The 23,295-nt window shown below is 41.6% G+C and overlaps 1 protein-coding gene across 1 annotated transcript in view; it reads right to left on the bottom strand.

Annotated features, from left to right (window-relative positions):
* Positions 1–23,295, bottom strand: part of WDR91 (WD repeat domain 91) — a 50,967-nt gene that overhangs the window by 26,838 nt on the left and 834 nt on the right. The window contains 6 exon segments of the mRNA XM_037836105.1: positions 17,346–17,511; positions 18,686–18,714; positions 18,716–18,817; positions 19,821–19,903; positions 21,600–21,807; positions 22,383–22,562. Of these exon segments, the coding sequence (XP_037692033.1) occupies positions 17,346–17,511; positions 18,686–18,714; positions 18,716–18,817; positions 19,821–19,903; positions 21,600–21,807; positions 22,383–22,562 (768 nt within the window).

The raw sequence follows: 23,295 nt of genomic DNA, 5'->3' as shown, positions 1-23,295 counted from the left end.
GGATAAATGTATGGTATGTGAATATAACTCTATAAAATTGTAGGAAAATATATATATAGGAGTAAAAGTGTTGGAGAAAACATGGTGAGAGGGATGATGCCTCACCAATATGGACTAACTACAATGTGTAAACTCAGAATTGAATCTTAGAACATAGCCTAACGTGGACACAATAATTGTAATAGTCCCTAGATTGTAAGCTCTTACAGCAGTTAACTCTATCCCTGAATTGTAAGGCCCATCTCTAAACTTTGAGATGCTGATCCCCTAGCGTATGTTGTCACAAACATTGAGACTGGAGGTTTGATGTGCTGAGCCCTCGAGCATGGGACTTGCCCTTATGAAGCTCATTACCACAAAGGAGAGTCTAAACTTGTATGTAATGGTGCCTAAGAGTCTCCCCCTGAGTACCTCTTTGTTGCTCAGATGTGGCCCTCTCTCTAACTGAGCCATCTCGACAGGTGAACTCGCTGCCCTCCCCACTACGTGGGACCCCGACTCCCAAGGGTGTAAATCTCCCTGGCAACGTGGAGTATGACTCCCGGGGATGAATGTGGACCCGACATCGTGGGACTGAGAGTATCTTCTTGACCAAAAGGGGGATGCAAAATGAGACGAAATAGTTTCAGTGGCTGAGAGATTCCAAATGGAGTCGAGAGGTCACTCTGGTGGACATTCTTATGCACTATATAGATAACACCTCTTAGGCTTTAATGTATTGGAATAGCTAGAAGTAAATACCTGAAACTACCAAACTCCAACCCAGCAGTCTGGACTCCTGAAGACAATTATATAATAATGTAGATTACAAGGGGTGACAGTGTGATTGTGAAGACCTTGTGGATCACACCCCCTTCATCTAGTGTATGGATGAGTGGAGGAATGGGGATAAAAACTAAAGGACAAATGGGGTGGGATGGGGGGATGATTTGGGTGTTTTTTTTTCACTTTTATTTTTTATTCTTGTTCTGGTTCTTTCTGATGTAAGGAAAATGTTCAGAGATAGATTGTGGTGATGAACGCATAACTGTGTTATCATCCTGTGGACAGTGGATTGTATATCATGGATGACTGTATGGTGTGTGAATGTATTTCAATAAAACTGAATTTAATAAAAAAAAATAAAATAAAATAAAGAGCAAAGTCACAACATATAGAGAAAGACATGCACAGTAATTATAAAATAACATCTGAGTTGACATTTTCTTTCAGCCATATAAATAAATTAAATGAGCTTAATTTGCCTATTAAAAAAAAACATTTTCAAATAGGCTCATAAAGCTAAACTCAACTCTTGGCTGCTGTGGTGGTTTGAAGCTGCATGTACCCCAAAACAGCAGGTTCTTAAACTTAGTCCATTCCTGTGGGTGTGAACTCATTGTAAATAGGACCTTTTGATGACTACTTCAGTTAAGGTGTGGCCCACCTCAATCAAGATGGGTCTTAATCTTCTTACTGGAGTCTACTATAAGGGGGATGAAATTCAGACAGAAAGAGAGAAAGTCACAAGAAGCAAGAGGCTAGACACTGATGGAACCTAGAAGAGAAGGGAAAGACCAGGAGATACCGCCATGTGTCTTGTCATGTGACAGAGGAGCCAAGGATCACCAGCAGCCAGCCCCAGAACGCCAATCTTCAGGGAGAAAGCATCATCTTCATGATGCCCTGATTTAGACTTTCATTTAGCCTCAAAACCATAAGCTAGATTTTGAGCAAAGACCTGAAGGAAATCAAGGAGAGTCTCACAGGACTCGCTGAAGGAAGAGCATTCCAGGCAGAGGGAACATGGGTGCAGAGGCTCCAAGGTAGAAGAGTGCCTACTGAGGAGGCCAGTGTGGCTGGAAATGTGACAGGGGCCCAGGTGACACAATCAGCTCTGTGGCAGGTTGAATCATGGCTCCCCCAAAAGGTATGTCGACCTGGAACCTCAGAACATGACCTGATTTGGAGTAGGGGTCTTTGCAGTTATAACTAAGGTTCTCACCTGCCATGGCTCATCAACCTGTCTTCAGTCTCTCCCAGGCCAAGCTGTCCTACATGCTGCCCCTAGATTATGCTTCCTAAAACATGGCTTTCGTCATAGTCGGGCAGCTCAAGCACTCGCGATGGTACCCTATTAACAACTCATCAAAACTAAATGCCACTGCCTGGCTTCTGAAGTCCACTTTAATTTGATGTCACCCCGATACACTGTCTTACGACCTAAAGTTCACTACATGCACTCTGCTCCAGCCAGACTACTCTCTTCTTGGATGAGCACATTCAGGAGGCCCAATCCTGGTTCATGCTGAGCTCCCACCTGGCTTGCCTTCCCTCCACTCACGGACAACTCTCCAGCAGCTCATCATTCTTCAGGATCCAGAACCTACCTCTTCCATCAAACCAATCCAAACTACTCCAGAGAGTTCCCTTCTCTGAATTCATACTTATATACTGGACACTACACTTTAGCACTTGGTAACCAGCCTCTTGGATGGCCCCCCACGAACCTCACTTCCAGGTGTTCATGCCTGCCATAGTCGTCTCTCTCAACCCGGAGCAGAACTGTGTAACCAACAGGGTATTGCAGTAAGGACACAGAGTGACTTCCAAAGCTAGGCCATAAAAGACCATGTGACTTCTGGCTTGCACTTTTGGATCCCCCATGTCATGCAGACTCTTAAGCAGCTCTACAGAGAAGTCCATGTAGGGATGAACCAAGGTTATTAGGCAACAACCAGCACCAACTTGGCAGGCAATTAAATGGGCCATCTCAGAAGTGGAGTCTCTAGCCCTAGTCTAGTCTACTGATAATGCAGCCTCACGAGAGATCCTGAGCCAGAATCACCCAATTCAGCTGCTTCCAAATATCTGACCTGAGACAATGGTATGAACTTATAAATGTTTATAGTATTAAGCTACTATGTTTTTGGGGTGACTTGTTATTCAGTAATAGACAATACTATTCTGCTGTGCAATAAATTTCCTCAAATCTGTTACAATGAAAGGACTGTAACTCCTTCCTCTCCTGTATTTCCCAAGACTCCTGGTACAAAACAGATACTTTGGAAGATGCCCGGGATGGAGATGAACTTGCTTGTTTGTTCATACAGTCAACAAATATTTATGTGATGTGCCTAAGGATGGAGATGAACTTGCTTGTTTGTTCATATATTCAACAAATATTTATGTGCTGGGCCTATGTGTTAGGCATTGTGTTTAAAAGAAGGAACAAAATAGATAAGGTCCCTGCCCAGAGGAGCTTATGATTTCATAGGGGATGAAGCCGCCAAGCAAATAATCACAAGAAAATATATAATTACTACGTAAGTGCTATGAATTAAGAAAAGTAAAAGTAAAAGTAAAGAGACAAGGGACCTCATTGATATTGAGGGTGAAAAGTGGCCAAGGCAGGCTGCTCTGCAGCAATGACATTTAAGAAGCAGCTTAAAGGATGAGTAGGAATCATCTGGGCAAAGAGAAGGAAGCAAGGGAAGAGCATTCCAAGTGTGTGAGTGTCCTCAAAGTCAGCAGACTGGCAGGAGCGAGAGGGACATCACATGGGTCAAGACTGGCAAAAAGTCTGGGATCAGCTCATCAGGAGTCTCCTGAATCATAGTAGGTCATGTGGAGTTTATTCTAAGAGCAGCAGGAAGTCAATGGAGGTGCTTTAAGAGGGGGAATCCAAGTCCCTGGTAGAGGGTTATGTGGATAATGTGTTGGAGATCGTTAAGGTTGAGTTTGGAGATGCTCCACGCAGCTCTGGCCAAGCCTAAGCTGTTACAGTTGGCCAACCCTCCCCCTTGGTAGCCATGTGTGACTACAAGGCTGTGATCAAAAATGCGGACATGACAGAGGGGATGCAACAGGACTTGGTGGAGTGCACTACTCAGGCATGGGATAGACAGAACATAGAGAAAGACACTGCAGCCCATATCAAGAAGGAGCTTGACAAGAAGGACAACCTACCTCGCCACTCTTCAGCTCAAAGCATGGACTGTGCCACACACCCAGTGATCCATCCAAAAACAAGTACCACAGCCTAAACTCCAACACCAGAGACCGAAATCCTCAGCCTTACTAAGGGAACACCTTGATCTCTGGATCTTTATTGTGTTGTTTGTACAGGGCATTCTCTGTACTAGTTTGTTGTGGTTATAAAAAATTAGCAACAAACACACACACACAAAAAACCCGTAATCTAACAAATCCCCATTGTTCAAGCCAATCCATTTCATGGTATATGCTTGAGCAGCCTAGGAAACTAAAAGATCTGCATTCAAAAGACAAAATAATTAAAGATGTAGAAAATGTAAAACATTATCAATAAGTAGATCTTATGGACACAGGAGGGACACTATATTCTGTTAATGAATATACCACCTTCCTTTCAAGCACACATGGAATATTTACAAAACTTAATCGTATATTAGGTCACAGAGAATGCACCAATAAATTTCACAAAGTAGAAATATTATACACTCTGGTCACAATTAAATAAAAATAAAAATTAAAAACAAAATAAAAACAAAGAAGCCCTTTCCCCTAGACTTTTTCTGAAAACCTTCTATAATAAACAACTCCTAGATGAAATAGGAAACACAAAACAGAAATAACAGAATTTCTGAACAATAATAACTAAAACACTATGTGCCAGAATCTATGAGATACATTTAAAGCAGTGATCAGTGAAAAATCCATTGCTGTAAACACCAAAATCAATAAAAATGAAAGGAAAATAAATGGATTAAACTTACAACTTGAACAACTGAAAAAAACAACAACAGAATAAGCCAAAATAGAGGATGAAAGTGGAACTAATAAAAGTAAAAGCAGAAAACTGTGACAGAGAACAGGTAAAATTAAAAAATTAAAATCTTGGCTCTGAAAAAAAAATCAACAAGCAGCAGACCATTAGCTAATTTAATCAAAGAAAAAAGGAAGAAAGTGTAAATATACAAGATAAGAAATGACAAAGGGGAAATAACTATTGCTATGGGAGAATTTTTTTTTAATAATGAGAATTCTTTACAGACCTTTATGCAAACCTAGATGAAATGAATAATTTCCAAGGAAAATACAGTTTATCAGCAGAGACAGAAGTCTTAAACAGGCCACATATTCCACAAGAAAAAATATAAAGAAAGTTATCAAAGTGCTATCCCATCTGGACAATGATACTTGTACATAGCTCCTATCTTACACATCTTGTATCTCGTGCACCCAGCACCCTGTCTGGCACATACTGGGTACTCATTAATGACAGCCTAAATACATGAACAGAAGGACTGAGGGGCATATAAAGCTACAGTAGCAATGAGTGACTGGAAGAAAGATCCTGATATCTACAGAATTTATTCTTTTCTAAGCAGAGCATATGATGAATTGTCTTGTTGACAATTTCATCTCATAGAAAGGAAAGGAAGTGATAAGGGGAACCACTTCATTTGATTTATTTTTTGATTTACAAGAAAAGCTGTTTGGTTCTGTTTACGTGACAAAAACTCTCGGGAGCAATGACCCCATTAGGACACATAAAGGAGAGGGAACCCTGGCACAGTTAGGCACATGCTCTAACTTTTAGGAACATATTTTTAAACATGCAGAGAAAAGAAGATTCTAAAAGGAATTTGTACATGAGTGAGGTGTGACAGATTCTGAAATCAAAAATGCTGATCAGACAGTTACCAAAAAGACCCAGGGAGAAAGAAGGAAGAAACATTTAACAGAATCACTGGTTAATTTAAGATAATAACAAGTAATGCAAACCTACCACAAAATGCTAGAAAAGCAAAAGCAAAGATAAGGGCTCTGTCTGGAACCAAAATAACAAGGAAGGGACAGCCCATTTTGCTATAATCATATAGTATTGACCAGTGTATAAAGAAAGGAGAACCACTTAACTTCCCTTGCTTCCTCCCTCCTGTCTTCCTGCATGGAGGATCTCCTATAGGATATTTTCATGATGGTTCCCTTTGAGACAAGGGAAAAGTAAGGCAAGTGCTGGCCTTTTTATAAACCTCGAGTACTCTCATGAAGAAATAAGAATAGTAAGCCTGTGTGGATCAGTCCAAAGCAGCCACCAACACATTTTAATTCCAAGTATTAGAATTGTGCCAACAATAATTGTGCATGGGTCCTGGCAGGAAAAAAGCTGATGAGAGCCAAGTGTGCACTCCTAAGATGGGCTTCAGGGTGATGGACTGGGGGAGGTGGCCTGTTCATGGGGGAGCACCATGAGGACCCAGGACTGCCAAAGAGACAGACTGCTGCCGCCCACGCCCTGCTTCTCCAGGTGATGTTCTGAAGCACCATCAGCACAAGCCATGAAAAGGCAGGCACTGAGCAGTCACATCGTGGTCCAGGAGGTGCCACTTCTACAACATCTTTGGCTGCTCCATTCATGCCCAGGGAAAGTACGTAGACCAAATGGGTATGTACCTTGGGACCAAAGGAAGGAAAAGGCTACAGAGGAAAGACAGGTACTCTTTTCTTTCCCTTATTCACAACTGCACCCAATAAATAGTGCTTTTCTTTTCTCAGTGCTTGGTGTTAAAAGTACTCAATTCAATCGACTCATCCTGATGCAATAGGGAGGCTTAGGATCTGCTTCAAATTCCTCTAGCTGACTCAAAAGCCATTTATAATATGACCCTAGTAAAGACAGAGAATATAACGTTAAGAAGTACAAAGGTAACACTTTCCTCATGAGTAAAAATGGAGAGAAAGATGTCCATTACATACCATCAGGTTGGGGACTGAAGAGCATTCCAAAATAAAAATACAAACAGGTGTCCAAAAAGGCATTACAACAAATTTAAAACTAACTTTGTAATAGGATAGTTTATACCAAGAGAGCAATGGACCTAAGCGTGACCTATTAGATACTGCTTAAAAAGAGGAGCACCACTCCTTAAACTGTATCTAGGTTATTCACTAAAGAAGGATGAACACTACTAATAATAATGTATTAGAAACTAATAAATGCAGCTGTCCACAAAACACTTAAAAAGTCAATTAAGGGAGGCACTAAGATGGCGGCACAGAGAGGAGTGGAAGACTGTTAGTGCCCCCCCCGGAACAATCCATAAATGACCAAAAACCTAGTAAATAACCTGGAATAACTGCGGGGAGACAAACGTGACTGTCCACTCCTCATCCAACAACCTGAATTGGGAGGAATGCCCGAGATTGCAGCATAAAATCTGTAAGTAAAACTGCGGACCGCGCTGAGAGCCGAGAGCCCCTCCCTCATGGAAGCCTCGCGGTGCTAGAGAGCAGCACTCTCTCAGCCCAGCCCCAACTGGGGTTTTACTATTAACCACTCAATACAGACAGCGAATCCTCAACAAGCAGACAGAGGCTTTTGGTGACAAATGACCTTGGGAGAGTCGGGAGACATATCTGTCTCAGGACGGGGAGCCCAGAGGATCGGGTGCTACCTCTGGCTGACGAGTGAACCTGGTAGCTTTTCTGTCCCTTTCTCTCTGTGGAGAAAACCTCAGCCATTTTCAGCCCGCAGCACTTTGCAGTAAAGACAGCCTCAGCCATTTTAAAATCAAAACACTTTGATCAGCAGAGTCAGAGAAACAAAGAACTTATTGATAAAAAGATGACCTCTCTGGAGGGGGCATAGCTTCCCAAGAAGAAAGGGAGGGGTCCAGCTCTACTGCCTGCCTTTCCAGAACCAGACCCCAAAGCCTGGGGGAGGAGAGCCATAGGCCACATCCTCTTACACCTGCCGGTGACAGGCTGACAGGTGCACCTGCCGGGCAGAAAAGCACAGGTTTATCAATCCTCTAAGAAAAACCATCAGGGAAACCAGATACTGAATATTTCCTCCTTCTGTGATCTGAGCCTGTTCTCATCTGGGAAAACCTGATTGGGGTGGCCTAGGAGATCAGATACCTAGACAACAGAAAACTACAACCTACACTAAGAAAAACGAACCGATGGCCCAGTCAAACGAACAAACGTACACTTCAACTGAGATACAGGAATTTAAACTAATGTTAAATCAATTCAAAAAGTTTAGAGAATATTTTGCAAAACAGATAGAGGCTGTAAAGAAAACACTGGGCATACGTAGGGCAGAAATTGAAAGTTCAAAACAACTAGTAGAATCTATGGAAATGAACGGCACAACACAAGAGATAAAAGACACAACGGAAACATAAAACAGCAGATCTCAAGAGGCAGAAGAAAACACTCAAGAACTGGAAAAAAACACCTGAAAGCCTACACGCAAAGGAGCAGATGGAGAAAAGAATGAACAAATATGAGCAACGTTTCCGGGAACTTAAGGATGAAACAAAGTACAATAATGTACATATCATTGGTGTCCCAGAAGAAGAAGAGAAGGGAAAAGGGGCAGAGGCAATAATAGAGGAAATAATCAATGAAAATTTCCCATCTCTTATGAAAGACATAAAATTACAGATCCAAGAAGCGCAGCGTACTCCAAACAGAATAGATCTGAATAGGCCTACGCCAAGATACTTAATAATCAGATTATCAAACGTCAAAGACAAAGAGAGAATCCTGAAAGCAGGAAGAGAAAAGTGATCCATCACATACAAAGGAAGCTTAAAAGACTATGTGCGGACCTCTCAGCAGAAACCATGGAGGCAAGAAGGAAGTGGTGTGATATATTTAAGATACTGAAAGAGAAAAACTGCCAACCAAGAATCCTATGTCCGGCAAAACTGTCCTTCAAATACAAGGGAGAGCTCAAAATATTTTCTGACAAACAGACAATGAGAGACTTTGTGAACAAGACACCCGCCCTACAGGAAATACTAAAGGGAGCACCACAGAGTGACAGGAGAAGACAGGCATGAGTGGTCTGGAACACAATTTGGGGAGATGGTAGCACAGCAATGTAAGTACACTGAACAAAGGTAACTATGAATACGGCTGAGAGAGGAAGGTTGGGAGCATGTGAGACACCGGAAGAAAGGAGGAAAGATAAAGACTGGGACTGTGTAACTTGGTGAAATCTAGAGTGTTCAACAATTGTGATAAAATGTACAAATATGTTCTTTTACGAGGGAGAACAAGCAAACGTCAACCTTGCAAGGAGTTAAAAATGGGGAGGCATTGGGGGAGGGATGCAATCAATGTGAACCAGAGACTGTAACTAACAGAATCATTGTATTATGCTTCCTTTAATGTAACAAAGGCGATATACCAAGGTAAATGCAGATAAGAGGGCAGTATAGGGGAGGCATGTTAGACACCTGACATTGGTGGTGCTGTCTGACTCTTTACACTACTTTGATTTAAGATTACTTTTCCTTTTGCTACTACCTAGCTGTCATTTTTTTTTCCTCTTTCTTTTGCCTCTCTACCTTCTTTGACTCTCCCTCCTGCCTTGTGAAAGAAATGTAGATGCCCTTATATAGACAGTGGTGAAGGTGGTGAACACATAAATATGTGACCATACAGAGAATCATCAATTATTTACTTAGGATGGAATGTATGGTGTGTGAACAAAACCATCTTAAAAAAAAAAAAAAAAACAGGTTGATGACAAAACCTCAAGGGCAATATACTGAGTGAAATAAGCCAGACACATAAGGACAAATATGGCAGGGTCTCACTGATAAGAACTAATAATAATATGTAAACTCATAGACATGAAATATAAGGTACCAAAACATAGGAGAGGCTTAAGAATGGGGAGCAGTTGCTTAGTATGAGCAGAATGTTCAACTAGGATGAACTTAAATGTTTGGAAATGAACAGAGGGGTCGGTAGCAAGATGTGACAATAACTAACAGTGCCGAATGGTATATGAATGAGGTGGAAAGGAAAGCTCAGAGTCATATATGTTATCAGAAGGAAAGCTGGAGGTCAAAAGATGGGAATGTATAAAACTGAATCCTATAGTGGGCAATGTCCATGATTAACTGTACAAATATTAGAAAACTCTTCCATGAACCAGAACAAATGTATGACAGTACAACTAGAAGTTAATAATAGAGGGGCATATAGGGAAGAACTATATACCTATTGCAAACTATATACTACAGTTAGTAGTATTTCAACATTTTTTCATAAACAGTAACAAATGTACTATACCAACACTATGAGTCAACAATTGAGGGGGATGAGTTTGTTAGGGTTATGGGAGGAGTTTCCTTTCCTTTTTTTTTTTTCTTTTTTCATCTTTCACTTTATTTCTTGTCTGGAATAATGAAAAGGTACTAAAAATTGAACAAAAATTAAGTGTAGTGATGGATGCACAGCTGTATGAGGGTACCAGGGGCAACTGATTATACACTTTGGATCTTTGGATAATTGTATGGTATCTGAACAATCCAAATAAAAAAGTCAATTATTGTGTTCATGCTACATATATATATATATATTTTTTTAAATATTTACTGGTAATTGAAGGTTTGATTTGGTTTTATTTAAAGAGCAAAACTCACAAAAATTTCAACTATGGGATTTATCACAGACCACTCCAATGTTCTAAGTTAGTCTATCATAATCTGTTTCCTACAGTTCAAGAGATAATTTAACTTATGTTTTATCATTTATCTTACGTCTCCCTCTGGAGGATGTAACCTGACACAGTTAATTTTAGGTAGCCTGAGTAGATCAGGAGGGATTCCAAAGCCTCACAGAGCTTGACAGGCAATCATCAAAATGGGCAGGAAACAAGTTTCAGTAATCTGGTCTCGACTGAAGCAAAAAAAAAAAAAAAAAAAGTCACCCGAAAGACAGGCTTTTGTAACAGAAAAATTACAGAATCTCTCCACAAGTCTTTTTCTCCATCCTGTCAAGACCCACAGGAACAGCCCTGCGGGCAGCTGCTCTTACCTGATACTAATAAGTATTACAAGTATAGAAGTTTGTGGACACTTTTTACAGTCAACTAAAGGTTACCTCTATAATAACCTAGTTCCTGCTTGGTCCATATGCTTACTAAATGGCTGTGAAAGGGTGGAATTATAGCTGTGGGAGGAAAATGGAGCACAAACTGCAGTCTTCCTGAGGCAGGCAGCAGCTCAGCCAGCCCATTACTGATGTGTTCTCCATGGCTACTGCAATTAGAGATTCCAAAAGAGCTCGCAAATTGTGGTTTTGCAGGGCCTTCCATTTCTTCTTTTTAATTTTGCCTCCATATTCTTACTGAGAGCACACAGAGTGCATCGCCAGCTATGTTGCAAGAATAATGCTATGAACATTTCAGTTAATGACACAATTAGAGCAACCAATCAAAATGTGGACGTGAGTGAAATTTACAATGCTATATATTAACATTTAAAATACAAAAGTCTAATCATTTTACAGCTAATTTAACAATAATATACAGTTTATACTTTTTGTTTGCTTATTCCTTAATAGTGAAAAAGGACGGAGCTCTATTGTGGTAGTCGTGAAAAAGACTATAAGTTTAATGTGAGCTAATAAAGTTATGTGACTTCTTTAAAAACCAATGTCATTTTATGTTGAATTAAAAAGAATATATCATCAAAATTAAAGGAAGTGATCATACCACTAATTGCAATCACAGGAAGTGATCATGCAACTAACTGCACTTGGTACTGGTAAGACAACATCGAGAATTCTATGGTTGGATGTGTGCATCAACAGTTAACAGAGGCACAAAAAAATTAGAAGTTCCCTGCAGAGGAGGGGGACCAGGATGGTGAGTGGTCTAGGAATCATGCCATATGGGTAGGAGTTGAGGGAAGAAAGGTAAGAATGAACAAAGTGCTTCTTAGCATGGTAGAAATACGAAGTGTCGTCCTGCAGAAGACAGCCTTATTCTAGGTAGCTCCACAGGGCAAAGCTAAGGTCAGTGAGTAAAAAGTAGAAAGCGGTTTCGACCAATAGCTTTCTAACAGGCAAACAGTGCAACTCTGGCAGGCAATGAGCTCCACATGACAGGAGGCAATCAATCCAGTGAATGAGCTCCGATATTCAATAGGAGGGTGGACTAAATGACCTTTAACCTCCCTTCCAGCGCGAAAATTCTGTGCCTTTCTTGAACCTCAAATCTAGAATTAAAACATCTATGTTGAGTTTAATTAATCTGCCATCAATTAAAAAAACAAGTGACTCGACCATTAGGCTATTCAGGTTATAGACATCTGTCATCTCCATTCAGGAAATGGAAAGAGGGCTACCTCTGCTCACATACCACATGGTGACCCAACCTTTGCCTGAACATATTTTAGAGGCAAGGTAAGGAATGTTTTCTGCAAAGTGCACATTCTTACCCTTATCTCTCAGCCATGAATTGCAAAAAAAAATTTTCCAATCCCACTTCAACTTCACCATGTGACACTTAGTTCCTGAATTTTTATAAAGAACAAAGCCGCAGGCTTAACTCCAAAGAATCCATTTCTGTGTTTTCTTTAATTTTCAGTTAATGAAATTAAATTTCACAATTTCAAGCATATTTCAAGGGACCTAACACTCCACACATTATCTATCAGTCTTATAAAATGCTGTACAGTAAGAGATATCTGGAAAACAACAGTAAAACTTACTTGGCCACATTCCACAGAACTGAAATTCTAATTTCATGGTTCAACTTGCAGAACTAGAGTCATAAGAAAAGTAACTGTGACTGGTTTTTTGGCAGCTTCAACCCTCAGGAATACTAAGATTATACTGATTTTGCACTGATGGCACTTAAGGTCAGAAATGACTCTGGTACTCAAGTTGGCGAGTATTTCACAAATACAACTACTACTAAATTTTTTGAGAGTTTATAATCTGCCAGGCATTGCCTGAACCAAGGGCTCATCTTATATCAGCTCAATTAATTCTCCCCTAGGAAGTAAACAATATTATTACTATTATCTCAATTTCACATATAAGCAAATTGGGATGTTTAAAGAATCTGAGCAAGGATGATAAACAAGGAGCCAGAGCTAAAAAGAAAGCTGTCCTGACGCCAAAGCCCTCCAAAGCTCTCACTGACACTGCTGCTCAGCTTCTCTAGTTCAACAGTACTAAACACAAGGGCCATGCTGAAGGTCCCTGACATTGGGCTGCCTGCCAGGGGGGAGCAGGCTGAGAGAGCACTCAGCAGCAGTGGCAGCCAGAGGAGCACGAGACTGATGCACACGTTGTGTTACGGTTTGCTAATGCTGCCATTATGCAAAATACCAGAAAAGGGTTGGTTTATAAAAGAGGATTTATTAGGTTACAAATTTACAGTTCTAAGGCCATAAAAGTGTCCAAACCAAGGCATCAACAAGAGGATATCTTTACTGAAGGAAGGCCGATGGCGTGGGAACACCTCTGTCAGCTGAGAAGGCATGTGGCTGGCGTCTGCTGCTCCTTTGCTCCTGGGATGCGTTTCAAAATTACTTTCTCCAAAATGTCTCTGGGCTTCTGTCTTTTTCAGCTTCTCTCAGCTCTCTGCTTGGTTCTCCTGGGGCATTTCTCTCTAAGCCTTTGGGAGTCCTCTCTTAGCTTCTCCAGGGCAAACTCTGGGCTCCATCTCTTAGCTTAGCATCTCCAAACTTCCTTCTGTCTGTATCTCCCAGTGTTTCCAAGCATCTGGGTCTGTGTTGGCTCTAAGCTTCTCTCCAAATGTTCTCTCTCAGCTTCTCTGAGCTTCTCCTCTCCATGGGCTCTCTTAAAGTACTCTAGTGAACTAATCACTGGATGGGTGGGGTCACAACTCCATGGAAATGATCTAATCAAAAGGTCTCACCTACAGTTGAGTGGGTCACCTCTCCATGGAAACAACCTAATCAAAAGTCCCACCCTAATTAAAAGACTAGTAAGTCTACCTCCACAACACTGCATTAAAGAACATGGCTTTTGTTGGGAGATAACAGATTCAAACCAGCACAACATGGCACCAGCGTGGGCACTGGCTCCCAGAGGCCAGAGTGAGGGGCTGGAAGCAAGCAGCTGTTTAGAGCCCATGATCAGCCTTGCCAGTGTCAATGCCTCTGTGGAGGAGTAGCAATAACCAGAGGATGTGGCATATCAGAAATGGCTTCTCCTCAGTCAGTTTTCATCTTTGCACTATGCATTTTAATGATAGCAAAATTAATTCTGGCCTCCAAAAGTTACTATGGTATCTTAGATGTGCCAAAATCAGCATCAGAGCATCAAATCAAGAAGGCCTGACATCACTTGGCCACGAAGTACCACCCTGACAAAAATAAAAGCTCTAAAGCTGAAGCAAAATTCAGAGAGATTGCAGAAGCACATGACACACTCTCAGATGCTAACAGGTGAAAAGAGTATAATACACTTGGACACAGTGCTTTTACTAATGGTAAAGGACAAAAGTAGTAGAAGTCCTTTCGAGCAGTCATTTAAATTCTGATAACATTTAAAGACTTTGGGTTTTTCTGGTCAAAACTAAAACAATAGATCCAAGAAAGCATTTTGAAAGTCACTTTTAGACACACCACAATGGTTCCAGTAGACAAAGGCATCATTTCCAGGAGTTTTCTTTTGGAGGCAGACTGTCTGATGACATGTTTAAAGATAAGAGAAAATGTTTTCTTTTAGTGGCTTTGACACCACGCATCAGCACACAGTATAGATTGAAAATAGAGTCCACAGATCGAACAAGTAGTGCAGGACTGTCACTCAAGGAAAAGGAAATATAGTTACTACTTACACTGAATGTTCAGGACAGATTTTCTTTTTGTTGTTGTTGTTCCTACTAAATCAAACAAGCTGACTCTTCCTCACTATCTTTGATGCAAAACAATTTTCTGTGAACTATTTTTGACAAGTTGCATGAATTCACTTACTTGATACAGCTATTAAGTTTATTTAAATTGTTTTTGACAAATTCAGCAATATTCAGCTGTTAGCTATTATTAATTTCCCTGATTAGGAAAGTCGTTTCATTGGTTTTTTTTTAAAGATATTATGCATCTGTCTGTTTTTTTTCTCTGCCTGCCCTTGGGCTCATTAATGTGGCAAGTTTTATACCAAGAAAAGATTGAATTTGCTTGATATATATTTAAAGATTAAACTTTAAAAAGTTATTGTAGAGTCCACTTGTATGAACGTGAATGATTACTGCAGTGAAACCTTTATAAATTAAAATCCTCTGCTCTGAAACATTTCTGACTAGAGTTGCTAAATGTAAGTTGTTTTAGTTTCTTGGCCACTAAAACAAATACCATACAATGGCTTGGCTTAACTGGAATTTATTGGCTCACAGTTTCAGAGGCTAGAAAGCTTGCTTCCTCCCCAGGCTGGTATCTTCTGGCTGGCTGACAACCTTTGGGGTTCCTTCCTTGGTTTTTCCAGCACATGGCAATGCACATCTTCTTTCTTCCCCAGGTTGGGTTCCACTGACTTCAGCTTCTGGTTGCTCTCTGTGGCTTCTCTTTCTCCCTGTCTGAATTTCATTCTGCTCATAACAGACTCCAATAATCTGGACTAAAACCCAACGTGATTCAGGTGGGTCACACCTTGGCTGAAGTAACATCTTCAAAGGTCCTATTTATAAAGGGTCTACACCCACACGACCAGGAGTTGGGACCTGAACATGCTTTGTGTGGGGGGCTTGATTCAATTCTCAATATACGTAAAAGTGTGTACGTTAGTCATTTAGCAAAGGAGAGCAGTGTCTTGGTTAATTGCCACTGAGAGACTTAGAAATCGGTTAACTTTCCAGAGAGATTTTTAAAATTCTCTTGATTTGTTCTAATTAAATTTATTTAGTTAGACAAGTCAAGGGAGGGACTGATATTTACCACAGAACTATGCCTTTTTACAGTGGAACTGTGGTAAGTTAAATGATAGTACTGCTTCTAGTCACATAGGCTGAAAGAAAGTTGAATACCTATGGAATAGTCCCGAGAGACTGTTACATGTTTGGTCCCTGGTTAATGATTTAGTAATGTTGAAATCACAGCTACTTCACATATCTTTTCACGTTTCCTTCTTAGTTGTTGGCACTCTAGGTCTTAGCATGTATGGATTTATATATTTTGTTTTGTGTTTCCTCTTCTTTACATTCATCTTTATCTAGAGATCAACTAATACCTCACTCCGTTGGTAAAAACACCCAGTAATTTCTGTGCAACCTTATTATGTGCAATGTTTTTAAATACTAAGAAATGTGTGCTTTTGTTTTCAGATAGACTTATTTCTTTAGCTTTTCACTTTTCCACGTTACACTCCATATGGATACATATTAATACTAGTAAATGTCTCATTCAACATTGTATGTGAATGAGAGAAATATAATATTTACAAGCTGAGGAAAGAAAGTCCTGCTGTTCCACTGTCAGCCTGGGTCAGACCCCCAGCTCTGTGGTCCAGTGAGCAGCCCCAGACTGTCACTTGTAACTGTTCTCTAGCCCAGGGTGGCAGAAGAGCAAGGTTAAGAGTACTTACTTTACCTATAACTAACTAAAACATATTAACAGAGAAAGTGCTCCTACCCAAGCAATAAAGCTTAAGTCTGGATCTGTTAAACTTTCACTCTGGCAGATATTTCTGAAAGCAATAATTCTGACAGTCTCCGCTAGGAAAAACACTCAGTGGGTTGGACTCTTGGCTGTTTTGGACTTAAGCTAGCATAAAACAGATTCTCTTGCAAACTTCTACAAATATGAAAATCCACTGCAGAATCAACAAATACCAAGAAACACATCGATTCAAAGGTTTCTCTTAAAATAGTTTACTCTTTAGCCACAAACTACATTATATTACCCAAAACTCAAAAGTCCAGAATTGCTTGAACTCATTTGAGTCACCAAAGCACAGCCATTAAACCCTCATGAGTTCACAGGAAATTGATGAAAAAAGGGGCGTGACCCTCAAAGCATGTTTCCTCCCATCATTTTGCCCCACTTCAGCAGGAGAGCCACAGACATTTGAGGGTGAGAGCACACTGTGGTGACAGCAGCCAACCTGCGGTGGGAAACCGGGGTCTGAGATTTGGCACAGCTCTTCATCAGCAGCTTGTCTAGTATGTCCTGGGACACAACATCCAACCTACCAAATCTCCCTGAGGGCCAGTTTCCTCATCTGTAAACTGAGGACAAGAAGCTATTGCCCATTCACCTGGTTGTGATGAGTTTACAGCAGTAAAGCACGTACACATCTGCCTGCTGTCTCACGCCACCTGCAATGCCTGCAGCTCCCAGACAGACGCAAGGGAGTGGGGGCTGCGGTGGGGAGGGTGCAATGGAGAATGCATCGGTGGATTTTCCTCCTCATTATTTCAGTTCCTAGATAAAACTGCAGGAAAAGTCTTATCTGTATTCTCATCCTACAGAACTAACATTTGTCTGCAAAGGACTTCAACAGCATACCAAAGAACCACAGTTATGTAGTGAGGGCAAACAGGCAGGTAGGTCAGATGCTTCTAGGCAAGGGGTGGAAAGGTGGGATCTGCTGCTTACCTGGCTGCTGAAGGACTCTTTCTTGGCTGAGCTCTGAGCCTGAGGGGGCCCTTGACCCGGCAACAGCCTTGAGGGGCTCTTCTTGCTTTGCGGCAGCAGCGAGGACAGGAAGCCCACACGAGGTGACTGGGAGAGGGAAGTGCTCCTCTGGCTGCACACCATGGCTCTGCTCAAGCAGACAAACCAAGGTCATGGGGCTGGAGAGGACCCAGAAGACCCAGGAACACAGACCTCTTAGGCTAGATTCACACACCCAGGCTTTAAAAGGTGGCATTATCCTTGGTACTACTTGTGATACAAAAGGGAGCTGACAGCTTATTGGTACAATGGTGAAGTCCCTGGATCTCTTTAGAGGGCCACAGTAAAGCTCAGAGCTGCACTGTCCAATAGCCACTGGCCATGTGTGCTGTTGGGCCCCTGAAATGTGGTTAGTCCAAATAAAGATGTGCTGTAAGTGTAAAATACACACTGGGATTCAACAACTTGTAGGAAAAAAATGTAAAATACTGCAACAATTTTTTTATATTACATGTTGAAATGATATTATGGATATATTAGGCTAAATCAAATATATTATTAAAATTAACTTGACCTTTTTTGTCTTTAATGTAGCTACTAAGAATTCAGAATTACATTTTGGGCCCATATTGTATATTTCTATAGGACAGCATTGGCTCAAAAACTAGCAGTTTCATCTGGTGCAGCACTGGCAGTGAGGTCTAGCATCTGACTGCCTGGTCACTGTGTGACCTTTCTGTGCCTCTGTTCCTTAACTGTCACTATTATTATAGTAATTATTATTACTATAATAATTATTACTACCTTGGCCTCTGCTTTAAATGGATGTTTTTTAAGGTCACTCAAATACCTATCTTCCTATCTGCCCACCTCTTTAAACCCTCAGACATGTGCATGCTTCTACTGTGGAATGCATACATCTTCTAGTTGCCAATTTTTCATACATGAGGCACTCCTTTCAATGTAGAAAAACTTCCCAAGACTTTCCAATAGTGGTAGTGTTTTATTATTCAGGCTATGCATATCTGGATAGTAGACCCCTGGAAAAGCTGTGCAGCTCTCCCTCCCTCTGGGCTGGGTCAGAGGCTCAGAGCTCAGGAACGACCCCTCCAGGACGTTACAGGCCATGGGGACCTTATACACAAAACTCTGAAGCAAGAGCAGCATGTGTCAGGGAGACTCTTTGGCACTTTTCCCTGGCTGGGAGCTGGGACGCACAGGCAAGGGGAGTCAGAGCAAACTGCAGTGCTGAGAGCCCAGGGGACCGAGGAGAGAAGGGGTGCTTGCGGCTCTCCCACTCATGGATCGTGGTGCACACTCACAGTTCTGAGTCCCCCAGGCGGTCCATGTTGGGAGACTATGGGAGGTAATTTGTGCTGGACCAAGGCCTCCTCCACTTCTGGCTGCTGCTCCTCTTTCTTCAGTCGGTGGATTTCTGCTTGCAATGCAAAAAGCTACGTAGGGGTGGGGCTGAGTTAGATGATGTTCTCCCCTAACCATCCCTCTGCTGAGGAAGATTTCTAGACATATCATATCCAAAATCCAACCTCACTGGCTCAAATGCCCTCAGCCTCAGGTTGCCTTCCTTATTTTCTGCTCATTATGAATTGGAAAAATGGGAAAGTGGCAGCTATTACTTGACTATGTGAGGCTGGAAACCAAAAATTGTTAGCTATATAAAACCTACTATTTTTTTTTCCTTTCTATCATTTGACTTGCTTCCTTTCTTATCACTTGACTTGCTCCTTCCAGAATTCGCTAATAAAAACAGCTCCACCTAATCCTGCTTTGCTCTTTGGAATCTACAAAATTAGGCTTTGAAACTCTCATGAAAAAAAATTTTTTAATGAATTATAGCACTTTAACCTTTTGCCTGAAAAAATTATACATGCACACACTCCCCAAAACCAAGAATTTTAAAGCCCCAAAACCTAAACAGCTTCATCATCTGCCTTTTCCTGAAAATATAGCCTATACACATCTTCACTTCAAGGACAGAGAAACACTTCCCAGGCAAAATTTAAAGGCAAATATGGGTCACCTGGCTCTATCTTTTCATCAAATCAAAGAAACATAGGGCTCAGTGGCAACAATTACATTATACCTGGGTTGTAAACAGTATATATGTGGATTTATGTGGAAAGGACTGGGAAGACAAAATAGACTAATGAAAACAGATCAGTTAGAAGGTGGTAGGAATGCACACAGTCTTTTTCTTTCTTGAAGTTCATTACCGTTACTATATTGTTGGTGCTACAATTTTAAAATTTGAATCTTGCCTCTGGTTTTCAGAGACTGTTAGAGCTCTTAAGTCCCTGACACTGGCTTTGTGGTGATCCGCTTTCATGTGCTAGCAGTATGGCCTTCCTAAATTTAATCAATCCCCATTACCACTACCTAATTTCACACATAAAAAGCAGAAGTACTCCCCAAAGAGCAAGCCTGCTCAGAACAAACCTTCTGACGCAGAACTTCATTTTCTTCTTGAACCTGGTTGGTCCTCTGACACTCCGCATCAAAGTTCAGGATCACAGGAACTGGTGCACAAAGTTAAAGAATAAGCCTGTCTGTCAAATGTTGAAAAGCCCTTCCCAAACTCCTGAACAGCAGCAAGCATTTGAACATGAGACACAAGGAGTAGAGTACAGAGTCAGTGCTGCGGGCTCTTCACAGATTAATAGTCTCCCCCTCGATTCCAGGCCTGTTATTCTAGGCCTAGCCTGATTTTCTTCAGGCAGATTCATGGCCACATGACAATCTGCTGGCAAGCTCACAGAGAGGACAGGAATCCAAACCTGAGTGTTTTCACCCAAATACAGGCAGTAAAGAACCAGTATCCAGTAGACTTCACAGCCAGCCTAAGCTTGAGTCAGGCCGGAACAGACAGTCAGTGAAAAGCAAGCCTGGAGGCCAGTGATTCCATGGACATTCTGCCAACTGGTGTATCAGCTGAGGCAGAAGAGCTAGCCACTCCGCTTTTCCATCTCCAGACTGAACGCTTCCCTGGCCAAGGTTTAGAGATGGAGAAAGCTTTCTCCAACTGCACAGGCACACACCATGTCATGAACACCCACATTCTAGCTTCAGGTCTTTCCCAACCACCTCCAAGAGGCTTAGTCAGGAACAGCACAAGGCAGGCAGGGCCTCAGTCCTGGGAAGTGAATGGTAGCTCAAATGTGCGTGACCTGGCTTAAAGGGCACTGTTTTTACATGAAAAAATCCTAAATGATATTTCTTATGATCCTAGTCAACCCATAGGGTCATGTCATAACTACCTCTAAATTAAGCCACCTTGATTGTTTGAAAGCCCCCCCAGAACAAAGCAGGAGGAGAAAAAAGGCAAAATTCACACTCATCCATAAGGCAAAAGGAAAAGGGCAAAGTTGGGAAGGCACCCTTCCTATCTCCACCAGAAAACAGTTCATCTCAGAGGCTGAAACAGCTACTTGTGGGTGGGCATCTGTAACCCCAAAACTTATCAGTGCCTCACCAGGCAGCACCATTCAAAATGAACTCCCTTCTCACCTAGATAGTCAGCCTACAGAACATAAGCAAACACAGTGGGTCTCAGGCCTCAAGAGCTGAGGCTGTCTGTGACAAAATGGTAAATCTGGTGGGCTATAATTTACACACACATACACATACACATACACACACACATATTCTTAAGTAGCCACATATTTATTCTGAAAGCTACTGTCTGCTGAGAAATTGAAGAACATTGAGGTCCCTGTCAGAGAGAATAACCCAAACACTAACACAGGCAGGAAGGTCCAACCCAAGAGGTATCCTTGTCTGCTCCCTAATCCCTAATCCAAAGGCAAGTGACATTCTCAGGGGCACTGACCACAGACAACACAGAGGTGCTCTCGAGGCTCTCCAAGCTGGCCAGTTACATTAATAAGCAGCTACCTTTCAATACCTGTGCCTGCTGAAAAAGGACATCAGCCTGGTTTGAGGGTTCGGCTTGGGGCCCGGTTCTAACATTCCTCTGCTACCAGAGCCCTACCCATGCATGTCACTATTACTGTAGCAGCACAGCATCAAAACTAAGATTGATGATCCCCTGGCCTACTGACAAAAATACCCACAATTTGTCCAGCCCCCTCACATGACACATGGGAATGACCCTTGGGCATTCTTGGAAAAAATGGCTGCATCAAGAGCAGCAACCACTGATCACGTTGTGTGGATGCCTCACATGGGGCCCACAGCCCCAGGCAGCTGAAAGGATATGCATGCACTGAAACAGGACACTCAAGAAGTTGTGCAGGGACACAATGAAGGTGTCAGCCCACTGGCGGGAGAAGTAAGTAGCAAAGGTGGGGTTGGTATCTGGGGATGGCAGAAAGGGCAGGACAAACCAATCCTTCCACTCGGCCTGGTTCTGGAGCTCCGTAGCTTGCTTTGCAAAGAACTCCTGAGCCTTGTCATTTCTGTTTGTCTGCCATGACACAAAGGCGGTAGCAAAAAGGGGAAGAGACAGAAGTCCAGAAGTAAGATTCTTCATCATGGCACATCAGAGAGTCTTTGGAGATCAGTCAGGTTAAATGGCCAAACATCTGGTCTACAAATGTAGATTCATAAAATAAAGGAAATCATCCCTTTTTTCTCAAATACTTTGGAATTTCAAAGCCCATTAGAACCCAAATTCTGATGATAAATGCCATCCTGCAAATTAATCCCTATTTTATTTTCAAATAACCTAAGTGACTTATTCCCCCAGGTCAGCTATAATCTTTATTACTCAAAATTTAACCCAACTACTTACATTCCTAAAAACACCACTCAGGCTAAAATGCGTAAAACAATAGGGGAAATATGAAGGGAGAAGACAAGTCAGATGATTTACAGATGATGGGAGAGAAAAAAAAAAAAGCAGGGATAATTTGCACTATGACTGTTCCATTCTTTCCCATAGTAATATACAGAGTCCTCTCTTGGGATAAAAGAAAATCTAGTTCTGGACAAAAGAGTTCTCACTACCAAGCAAAGCAGAATCCCTGAATCAGCAAGCACCTGGATTGTGTAGACAAGATAAAAGCGAAACAGGCTGGTTTTCAACTTGTTAATGGTGGGTCTATATATATCTTCCAAGCGACTGAAGAGCCGACGCTCCAGGTAGCTCCAGTAATCCCGAAGGGCAGCCAGGTCATACACCTGCATTAACTGCTGTAGCTGGTCCACAATCTTGTCCACCTGGTGAGAGAAAGATGGGATGGACAAGATGGTGAAAGACAGACGAGAATTCTCCCTTCCCTCCACAAAGTTATACAAAGCTTTTTCCTCTTGCTATGGCTTCTGGGTGTTTAAAAAAAAAGCACTCTATAAACATTAGAATACCTATTACTATTTAGCTTTCAAGTTATTTTCTGATGTTAGATAATGTTGTTTGACTCAACAAGCAAGTCTGGAAATTATGGACGTAAAAGGGCAGGTTCTGGCCCAGGAAACCAGGAGATCTGGGTCGGACTCTTGGCTCTGCCTCTGACTTACTCAACTACCCTTGGCAATATCACTTCAACTGTCTAGCTTCAGTTGCCCTGTATTAAAAATAAATAAATAAAACTTTAAAAGTTGGACTGAAACAATCTCCATGGTCCTCCTCCCAGCTCCACAATTCCAGAATTCCAAACCGCACCAGGAGGTGCAATAACACTTTCAAGTCATCTATGTACCATCAAAGCTCCAGTAGCTGTCCAGAGTTCAGCCAAGGAAGAAGTCACCTCCTTGTGAGAAGCAAAAACACCACAGAGCAGACATTTTGGAAAAGGTTTTGGATACCAATCCAATCCCCCTATTTTACAGATCAGGACACTGAGGCCTGGAGAAACAAAATGATTTGCTTTTTGCCACTAAATAAAAGTAAGTAGCCACTAACTTTGGCAAGACTAGAAAACTGGGTCCAACTCCCATACAGTGCTCTCACTAC

Source organism: Choloepus didactylus, chromosome 5, assembly GCF_015220235.1.
Source record: "Choloepus didactylus isolate mChoDid1 chromosome 5, mChoDid1.pri, whole genome shotgun sequence".
NCBI lineage: Eukaryota > Metazoa > Chordata > Mammalia > Pilosa > Megalonychidae > Choloepus > Choloepus didactylus.
Note: the sequence above shows the minus strand (reverse complement) of the source record. Positions and strands in the feature narration are given on the sequence as shown.